At 29.6% G+C, this 11,410-nt stretch overlaps 1 protein-coding gene across 1 annotated transcript; it reads left to right on the top strand.

The window, feature by feature from the left end:
- Positions 1–5,897: 5,897 nt before the first annotated feature.
- LOC134691614 (FMRFamide receptor-like) lies at positions 5,898–10,713 on the top strand. Its single transcript, XM_063552182.1, has 2 exons — positions 5,898–5,957; positions 9,616–10,713. The coding sequence occupies exons 1-2, from the start codon at positions 5,898–5,900 to the stop codon at positions 10,711–10,713; spliced, it is 1,158 nt and encodes a 385-aa protein (XP_063408252.1).
- The last annotated feature ends 697 nt before the right edge of the window (positions 10,714–11,410 follow it).

Genomic DNA, 11,410 nt, shown 5'->3' with positions numbered 1-11,410 from the left:
ATATGACGTTCTTTTTATTTTGTTTAAGAATAATTAAATCATCTTTGAATTTTTAAAGTGTGGCAAATGCTTACCATTATTATTGTCTTTCTCACTTATAATTTTGTTCTTGAGAGTCTAAAAAGAAATCTTGTAAAAACATCATATATGTTCTCGAAATAATTAACACTAAAACTCAGGAACTTTTCCCATCACAAGACAGCAAAACGAAATCTTAAAAACTACATATATAATAACCACTCATACAACAATAAATGATACTATTAAAGTTACAAAAAGCTTCTGGTACAAATGTTAACATTGTAACACATATGGCACGGATACATTAAGCTACATTTCAAGCATTATCAATAACAAGTGGTTTTAATTGCAAACCTTTTAGATAATATATATTTGTAAGTTATGAAGAAAGGTGTTAACATTACAACCTACATTTAGCTCTTCCCGATATACACTCTTATTCGTTACATGTTGATTCACGTGACTAATGGTTTATGACATGTAATTCATCAGTATGAAACGTAAGAAGAGGATGATAAAACATATTTATATTGATTTATTTTGTTGCAAAAAACATACCGCGTCTAATCGACCATTCATTGGCATCAGACAGATGTTCAAGTATAATTTGTATCAATTAGTTGAGGGTATAACGTACATCCTTCTTACAGACACGTGCTTTAATTGTTTAGAATTCTTCAACCTTTGATTATACTATTGACCAGTTTCCTACCATATAAGACAACGCAGCACATGGATATAGATATAGTCGAGCACTATCTCTAAAGACGAAAGACAGGTTAACAGTCAAATTATAACTGTCGCAATTATAGTAGACGATGACGAACGGCTACAGTTATATTCAGGATTTTCCAAATGATTTCATAAAGGAAATTAAGATAAGACAATTTTGTTATGGTTGCTTCTATTAAAAAAAATAAACATGTGTTACAGGAATTTGAATAAGCAGATTGTAGTTTAATGTATAGCTAATTTGTTGTATCTATAAAAAGGACAATGATGAAGAATAAAAAGGGCTATTATAAAAACAAATTATCAACTGAAATTTATTTCTATTAAAAATAAAAAAAAAAAATGAATGTTCCTAATACTAATATTCTACTCATTCAACCCAGTTCGTCAATTTCATATTTCATATCAATTTGTTATGTAAAATCCAGGATGAAATATTGTATTTAGTATTTTGAACAGTACACTATATATTTATATTCAAATATTACTTCATCACGTGACGTTAAAACTTTTTTGTTTGATCATGTTACTCTGCATTTGATATTTTGATATATATTTAATTTCTCATAAACAAATATGATTTGTCTTAGTTAAATATTATACCTTGACGGTTTGATTAAAATAGGAAAGCATGATGTAATGTACTGTTGCATAAACATATTTTAGCTTGCCTTTGTTAGAGACTATTCATAAATCTGACAGTTTACAAATGGTTTAGTATGATAGTTCTCAAAGGTTAATCCGTAAACAGATGAAACAGCGAAAAGACCTTTGATGCAATTGATCTTATAACTTATTTTATACCTCAAGTACATAACATTTAGATTCATTCCACATAGCATTTGATGCTACTAAGTCTATAAGAAGAAAGCCTAAAATAAAGACAAACCTGCTATATTTCCTAAATAAAACATACAATGAGAACTTAACTTATAAAAACAACCTTTTTCGGTATTAAGGAAGATTAATCCAAACAATTGCAGTCTTACAGTTTACAAATGGTTTTCTATGGAAATTATCAAAGGTTATGCTTGAACAGATCAAATATTGTAATAGCCTTTGATGTAGTTTAACTGGTTATCTATTTGGGGTTTTAGTTATATATAGTTACATATATATTTATGTAATCAATCGTGTGTATATTTCAAAAACACTTTCCGCATTGAATATACATGTAGCCTACATTCAGATTCAAACAGTCAACATTTTTCTATAAAGTGGCATATATTGAGAATTGGTCAACGGCACAATCATATATCATTTATTTTGGCAACCACGTTATTTATACATCAGATTTGATAAAAGTTATCAAATTGAGAATGAAAATGGGGAATGTTTCAAATTGACAACCACAAGACCAAAGATGATATAACAAGCGGACGCCACCAATGGCTATATACATACTAGGTTGTTGTTATAAATATTGTTAAATACAAACTCCTACAGAAATGATGTTTTATTTTTTTGTGTTAATTTGATAGGTTCGGAGTGCTTTCACACTGCAATACTAGTTATATATATATATAGCATCATATATATTTCAACTCCTATAATTGAATCGGAAAATACTAACTATAATTTCTAATTATATCTATGTAATTCTATTAAAGTAGCACAGGGTGAATAATCAATTTAACAGCAAATAATTACTTTTGAAGTGGAAAGTTTGAACCCTATCAATAATTGTTTATCTTGTTCATACATATATAATTAATAATAAAAAGTAGTGACTGCGATCTCCAATTTAGCAAAACAGTAGGAGTATATGTCGTTGAGTATAAACGATGTAAGACTAAACATTTCAATTTTATATTTTACGTCATATTCAAATACTCAGGAAATTACAAAAGATACACTATGTTACAGGGAGGACATATGCAAGTTTCGTCACGATTAGACTCATACGGTGCGTTTGAAAAATACACCTAGATCGTCTAACTATCTATATACGAGTTTTTAGGTTTTTGATATATAACAATTATAATAATCAAATATAATCAGCCAAAAACAACTTTTTTTTCTTTCTCAAAAGGACCTTCGTATTTCGAATTCAAATATACGTTTCATTTTTATAACTTTTTGGGTGATCATGATGACTGATGACGTATGGTGTCCTTATCTAAATACTTCTTTGACAAAGAACAAACATAGTCTACTAAACATGTTGTAAACACATGAACTATCATGTATATTGCCAGTTACTGGTTACAAAAAAATCAACGTTTGGAAAAACAAAATAATGTCCTAGAGAACTAAACAAAACTTGAAGTGCTGAAAATTGTAAGTGAGATAAAATATTAAAAAGTGTCTTAAAAAATAGTATGATTTTGCAAATGAGACAAATTACTACACTAGATATTCATAAGTGTAACACGACGATTTCAACATCTAAGAGAGGACCTCCATCCGCTCAAGGAATAGCTCACATCTCAAATGTGTATTATATAGTTCATATTTCTCCGTCTTTTTATTCATAAGAAGACTATTGTTCGTCTTTTGGTCGATTGTGCAGTTTTTTTCATTCCATTGTTAACTTTTTTTCGAATAAGAGGTTGTTTTCGCTTCTCTTTTACGCAATTATCTCTTGTGTTGATTTCACGGGTTATATTTGATAGACAAAAAGTGTCATGGCTCAACCTATTGTGATAGATATTAAGTTGGAAGAAAACAAATTAATACAATTTTTAATTCGCTTTGTATTTTTCTCTGGTTGAAATTTATGTAATGTTTGTAAGTAATGAACAAGTAAAATCGATTGACCCATAGCAATAACGTTGACAACTATAAGTACATCTCACAGATATTTTTTGTAATTATTTATATGGTTTGGTAAAATGAATTAGGCCTACAACATCTCTACGTATTTGATGAAATAATGCAAAGATGCATTTCATAGATTTACGATATGCTCTCACTTATTCTCGTACCATAAAACACGACATGTGAGAATACTCGTGGGCAGAGATACTATATACTTTTGTCAGGCAACCACTTATTGCCATTATTAACAAAACACATCTACTTTTCTATATACAGTTAAGACGAGTATGGTGATATATTGGAGACATTGTTTCTAAAGGCATTCAAATCAGCATGCTGTTGTTAACAATGTGTGTCTTTTTTGCTCGTCCCGATTTGAGAATGCCAAAACATGAATGTTCTAATTTCAAAGTAACAAAACATAAAATTATTTCTTAAATTAATATGATAAAATAAATGTGTTTATTTGACAGATGAAATTAAAAAAAATTATATATCAAGTCAAGATTTGGTTTTTCGTATTTCTTAAACCATGGCTTGTTCATGTTGTTATAATTGGCATATTGTCTGTATAAAATGAATCCTTTACAAATGTATCTGTAAGTCTGTCCTCTTTTAAATTGTTAGATACAATTAATTCTTGGGCTTTAATCGATTATAACATACACATGTGTGTACCATACGTTTTTAATAGAGAAACAACTACTATTGAATGTGTAACATAGTGTTTGGTTAAAATATATTATGAGGGCGACACAAATGACATGATGACTTGCATTTGTAGTATTTTGTTGTAACACAGCATCATATACCATTCGTTCAGATTTTTTAAATAGTTGATTATAAATACATGTTTTGTCAGTTATGTTACCTTTGAAAATATTAAACAGTTTGAATCAGAATTTGTAGTTTTTTATTTAACATTTGAACAAAAAAAGCAACAGGTTGATTATTTGGAATTTATTGTTCATGTTCATAAAATTCCTTATATTTGGTGATACGGCATTGCGACTATAAATACATCTTTGTATTCTTTATATAAAACGTATTCTTATCATTTTAAAAGGCTATAAGATATTGTGCATTATTTAATTGCAATTTGAATTTATAACTGGAAGCATGATATTTCCTAATTAAGAAAATACTTAAGGATTTTTTTCTCTTTCCTCAATAATCAGACAATATGTCACCACAATTATACCACAATGTGCAGTAGCAATTATTGTCATATCTCTGATGCATAAAAGCAGTCAATGCAATTCCAATATAAATGATATTATTGAATAGCATTTCCCAGTCCATAAGCTGATTATGATTAATCCATTGTTAGTGACATTTGAGCAGTTCTTTCTATTAACACGTATTATCATGCGGAAAGATTATTTAGAGTTTTTAGATCGTTCACTTATAATCTTGTCGCATTGGTCAGAGTTCAAATTCTGATCAAGCATATATTCTCGAATTATTATCAAATGAACACTGTTTTGATAAAATACTAAACAAAAAACATTTACGCATATATATGTAAGAAAAAGTTAGCATATCAAATGTACAAAATCATATTTAAATATCTAAATATTTACTGAAATTGGTCAAATAAATAGCCTTTTACATGTTTTATAAGTTAATGTTTTCCACAGAAAAATTGATTGAGAAATCTAAAAAGAAAAAGGAAAGAAAGGAAAAAGGCGGAAAACTAAATGAAAAAGACAAATACAAACACAAACACAAAACTAGCACGCAACGTATATGCCCTCTTTAAAGATCAAAATTAATTATATATAATTATCATAGATTTAATAAATGTAATATTGAACCTTTTGATATACAAAGACATTGTGAGTTGTACGATATGCAACTTTGTAGTAAATAATTGTTATGCATCATTTAATAAAACAGATGTCGATTTTAGCGGAGGCAGATTACATAAATTTATATTGATTAACTATTTTCTTTATAAGAGATGTGAAGCGTCTTGTCGATCATTGATCTGAGTACTACATATATTTTAACAGTATTGGCCTTTAATTAATTGAAATCATAGTCTTTTATCAAAGATACCGAGCCTTTGAAATTAGATTTCGAATAATTATAACATTTATTTAATGTTGTTTTATCAAATTTTATTCCATGGTACAATTAAAGGAGTATTCTTATTTGTGGTACAGAAAAGATAAGGAAACTAATGGAACTATGAAATATCTGAGTTATATCTTTTGATGGATTTAAATGTGAAAATATATGGAATATTTAATACTAATAGTCATATTAATGGGAATATGGAACTAAGCAATATCTTAGATATTTTTTAGAAATACCAGTGAATAAGACAAAATTAGCTAAACCTATTTGTAACTCTCTCGAATGATAATTCGAAACAAAAGATGGATGTCGGAGATACTTATATTCGTGATTTTCTAAATGACTTCATAAATGATATAAAGGTAAGGAGTTGTTCAAACAATTAATATGTTATATATGTAAAAATAAATAGTACGTGTCTTTTATATATTAAAAGCAGATAGGTTATTGGCAATTAAAAACTGCAGAGAGTTTTGCATTTTATAGGTAATAAATTGGGGTCGTTATTAATGAATGGCCAGTATTGAAACACAACAAAGAACGTGCTGGTATAATACTAACATGTTTGGTTGAATGTGACTTGTACAAAAAAAGGTTATGAGTATTTTACGCAATTACTATATTTTATTTTGATATATATGTTATGTGCACACTTATATTTTAGGTAATAGTATAACCAAGCATTCTTACGTTAAAGGCAATATGTTTAAACAATATTTGAGTGTTCTTCGTGTTATATTGCAATACTGACGTATTCAGCATAGTCCTTTAGGTATAGTAAAGGCAGAAATAGTGTGAATATGCCCAGAATTCATGTTCTTCTTTTTGACTGTAAATAGTAAAGTTCAACGCAAAATATATTGACAAATTGTCGTACGTGTTTGTCCTGAGGATCACTTAATATGTAAAAAAAAAACGTAAAAAGTCAACAACCTTTCTGCGGCACAATTGCACCCTGTTGAAATTTTGTTAATTGTTTTGGTTTTTATTACGCATTTTGACGATTTAGTGTCAGGTTGACCTAAACATGTTAATTTTAGAAATACATATTATTGTTAAGAGTCATTAATTTAAGTCTTTTAGAGTATACATATTGAGTTAAGGGATAATTTTGGTTCAATTGTATTGCTTTTTAATCGTATGATACTAGATAATAAAAAAAATAAAATAAACGATACCAATTTTCTTGCACCAGATGCGCATTTCGACAAATAATGTCTCTTCAGTGATGCTCGTGGCCAAAATATTTGAAATCCAAAGCTTATATAAAAGATGAGGAGCTACAATCCAAAAAGTCCAAAATGTATAGCCAAATCCGTGAAAGGAATCAGAGCTTTGCATGAGGGAGATACATTCCTTAATTTATAATAATTTCTAATATTTTGTAACAGCAAATTTTAATAACACAAAAAATCCGTATTAGTTAAGCGATTACTTTCAAAACAAAAATCACCACAAAAAAATAAAACAAAACATACATATCACAGTATGGAACATCATTATTGAACCACTAGATAATAAATATCATCATCTGTGAAGGAAGACTATCAAATTTCTTTGTAATGAAGTAAAAACTAAACTTATAATTAATTTGAACTTATATGTTGCAACAAGACTGGCTATGTGTGATGTTAATATGCATCAGTAGAGATCAATGTCAAAATGTGCTTTTGATTCGAATTTAAGCCTCAATCATGGATTAAGGCAGTAGTTAATGCCAGTTTCATTATATTTAATGAATGAAATGCAAAAGATATTTGAAAATCAATTCTATAATACAGCCATAAACTACCCATTTACATGAAAAACATGCACAGCAGGATTAATTTCAGAAAACGTAATAATGATCAAACCGACAAACATCTTTTGATATTATTTTTTAAACTTTTATTACAAATTTAAAAAAAAAATGCAATATGTAAAGTTTAAAGAGTATGGGAATTGTCAGGCCGACACCAACAATCCGCTAAACTTAAATACAGCTAAATTGAAATATTAGTTGATATTTTGAGAAAGAATAGAGGTACATTATATACACGTTTAAATTCAAATCACAACGAAATGACTCCTATAGTTTCGATTTTTTATTATTTTTTAAATCTTCAAAAGGAATAAATAGAATTTGACTTGACATTGTCTTCAAATTAGAATACACTTTAATATTGATCTGTCTACCTAAAACAATTCAAAACGCCGCTCTTTACTGCGTTTACTGTAGATAAGCAATTTATAACTAAACTTTTTTTTTCTATCATCAATGCTTGTGATATTTGGTGTCGACCACATCATGAGGAAGCTCATCAAGGCTTGTGGTTTTGTTATCGACCACATCATGAGGAAGATACAGCTGTAACATTTAAAAAAAAATTAAACGGTTAAACTATGCGTATATTTTATTATTGAATATAATCAAACAGATTACATGTGTTTTTCATTCTTTTTATTACTTAATATTAGCGTCCAGCTGTATATATATTTGTTTCCATACGTCTATTATTACTCACATTCCCTGACAAAATATCAACCTGTGTTATGTGCTTAGTTCTTTTGTTTACTTTTAAACATCAAGTTGGCAATATTTGATCTTAAAATAACATGGATTATGTCATATGACAAGTTAACAAACATGTACTCAGGCTGACTTGAAAGGCATTTATTAAATTAACAAAGTTGAAATCCAAGGGTTCAATGGTTGATCGTTTATTTTGTTTATCACATTTTTTTTTCTTTTCTACATTTTCTTTATCATAACTCAGAACCTTTTGTTTTATGTTTTAATTGGTTAACGCTCAATATTGATAATCGTGGGGACCATTAGTTGCATACATTCACGTCATTGCGACTCTGAATAGTTAGCATCAATATTATTCCATTCTTCATATTAAGGTATCATTTTTATGTTACAGACATTTAGATAACACCCATTTAAAGCGTAATAAGAAAATTGAAATGTCTGATAAAAAATAAGTATCTTAATCTTTTTACTTATAAATGAGAACATGTCACTATGTTCAATTTCAGTTCTGTTTATATCTCCTTGCGTAATACCAGTCGTCTATGTAATTCTACTATCTGAGTTGAATCGGCGGAACATCCGTTTTTTATCTCTAAAATATCATGCTGCTTATAATTCATTTAGTGGCGGTAGTATTTGAACATATATTTAGTAATTGTGATATGAATTATCATGTTGACAGATCATTTACACTTATGAAGTTATTTTGAATTAATTTGAACTTTGTGATGTAATGATGTTGCAGATTACAATTGACAATAGATTACATAAATGTTGAATATGAAGTTCTATAAAAATGAACAAGAGACAAAGACCAACTGTATTTAAATTTTCAAATATGCAGTACCAGTATAGTTTGACAATACAGGCCACGAGAAGAAAAAAATTGATTAAAATCAACACTTAACTGCGTGAGGCTACCTCTGGATAAGATAGTCTTCTCATGCAATGCGTGCATCGTTCATTACACACAATCAATGAATTTAAATCATATATAGACATGTCTATTGCATTAACCCATATCATGTATATAATGCACTGCGTACATGTAATATCTTTATTTTGTGTTCTGTATGAGGTCCATGAATAAACGCTTCTGGTTTGAAATTCAGTCGTATTTTACTTTGATTTTCTTTCTGATTGTCTGTAACCTAAGCTATGTCTGATGGAAAAATGCTCCTCAACTTCGTTCGTTTTTGGCCTTTTTAACCTTTTTTTATTAGTACGTCACCGGTGAGTCTTTTGTCGACAACACATGCGTCTGGTGCCAATACAAAATATCATTACTGGTATCTACTGGTTATCTGTTCTGAATAAGGGTTTTATGAGTGGTGCTTGAATTCAGTATTTTCTACTCTTCATCTCTTCTCTGTCAATTGTTATCTGTTTTGGTTGTGAATTAAAACAAAATTAAATTCTCAATGTTAAATGATTTAATCAGACATATCGTTCATCAATATAAACAACAAATTATAATAATAACTTAGTGTTTTTTTATATTTCAGATCAACCAATCCGAATATTTGTCATGTGGAAATGGATCAAACCTAACATGTGATGACCATTGGACCAGCAACCAAGGCTCCGGCCAGAGGTCAATTGGATCAGATGTATTCACATATGTTACCCCCGTAATATTTGCAGTAGGAATAACCGGGAATGCAATTTCTTTATTAGTGTTTCTCACTAAAAACATGAGGAAGTTATCCGCAAGCGTATACCTCGCTGCACTATCAACAGCTGATATCATGGCTTTGATATTCTATGTCCTTGTTGAGTGGATCAAAAAAGGAATACCAGTCGGTTCTGGACAGGTAACAGCACCGTTTTTGGAAAGTAATGGAGTTTGTCAGATAATTTTGTTCATGTCGTATTCTTTCCGTTTCCTTTCGGCTTGGCTGGTAGCATGCTTCACATTAGAGAGATATGTCGGAGTGTGTCACCCATTAAAACGGAAAGACGTATGTAATCTACGTTCCTCTAAAAGAATTGTTTTCTTTACTGTTATAATTTCTTTTGTGATAGCTTCAATCCGACCATGGCTGAGCGAAGTGCTTGATGTGGGGCCAAATAATGTTCCGTCGTGTACAAGAAGACCAGAACACAAAAACCTGTCTTTTATCTATGACTGTATTTTCGTAGTGTGTATTACTTTTCTACCATTCCTAGTCATAACAATACTGAATACTCTGATCATTCGGAAGTTGATTATTCGGAATAAAAGACACAGGCAGGTGAAGATCATAACAGAAGAAAGCATAATACGATTGGAATTCACAATAATCTTAATTACTATATCGTTCTGCTTCATCGCGTTCAATACACCATATGCCATTATATGGTTCAAACATTCACTGCAAATGAGTTCGATGCAAATGGTAGATAGTGTATTCGTACCAACCAATCAAAACTTATTGATTTTTACAAAGACAATATTTTTCATGAACTATTGCATTAATTTTTTCCTGTATAGTATAACAGGTGCCTACTTCAGGGAAGAACTCAAAATGTTATTTACTTATAGAAGTAAAGTTTACCAAAATTTTCACAAATGTCCTCTCCCTAATTCTCCAGGATCAACTCCACAGTCGTGGGTCGCTTGAAATATTGAAAATAATGGACAATACAGTTCATTGTTCACTACAGCTTTTTCAATGAATAAAATTATTGATAACAAATTATGAAAATTTTCTGTGAAAAGAATATTGTTATTAGACGAACAATGAAATGGATCATATGCAAATACTCAATTGCTAAAATCATGTTGCTGCTTTGATTTGATAAAGAATATGATTTATCTTTAAAAGCCATCAAACAACCAAACATGAAACAGCCACGCATGTAATATAGTTATGTTTGTGATACTCCTTGTTTAAAGCATACACTTCGCACTGCACACATACATCCGTGATACTGATAAGTATCCATCTATAACAAACAATCCATGCATTTACCAAAACAAATAAAGGGAAAGCAAAGAAATAGCGCCTTCAATGCAGTTTGTCATCTGCTAATAATGTTTGCAAACATGGTTGAGCCTTTTTAATTTGAAGGCCATACGGTGAGTTATAGTTGTTAACTTCTATGCCAACGTTTGCGAAAAAGAGATACTGAAATAAATAATAAAACATACAAGAGAAATATTCAGAACAATAAATGCAGATTAAAAATATCATGGTTATAAACAGTATTGTTTTTTCCTGTTTTTGAAATCATGACATATTCACATGCAATGGTGCAGGCACATGACATATTCACATGCAACGGTGCAGACACATGACATATTCACATGCAACGGTG

This window comes from Mytilus trossulus, chromosome 11, assembly GCF_036588685.1.
Source record: "Mytilus trossulus isolate FHL-02 chromosome 11, PNRI_Mtr1.1.1.hap1, whole genome shotgun sequence".
NCBI lineage: Eukaryota > Metazoa > Mollusca > Bivalvia > Mytilida > Mytilidae > Mytilus > Mytilus trossulus.
The sequence above is the reverse complement of the archived record's forward strand: the minus strand, read 5'-3'. Positions and strand labels throughout refer to the sequence as shown.

What these genes read in the sequence shown, in the direction of transcription:
- LOC134691614 (XM_063552182.1), top strand. Translation starts at nt 5,898, where the DNA reads ATGGATGTCGGAGATACTTATATTCGTGATTTTCTAAATGACTTCATA. An exon ending in ACTTCATAAATGATATAAAG is followed by an intron (nt 5,958 to 9,615) that starts GTAAGGAGTTGT and finishes TTTATATTTCAG; the next exon opens with ATCAACCAATCCGAATATTT.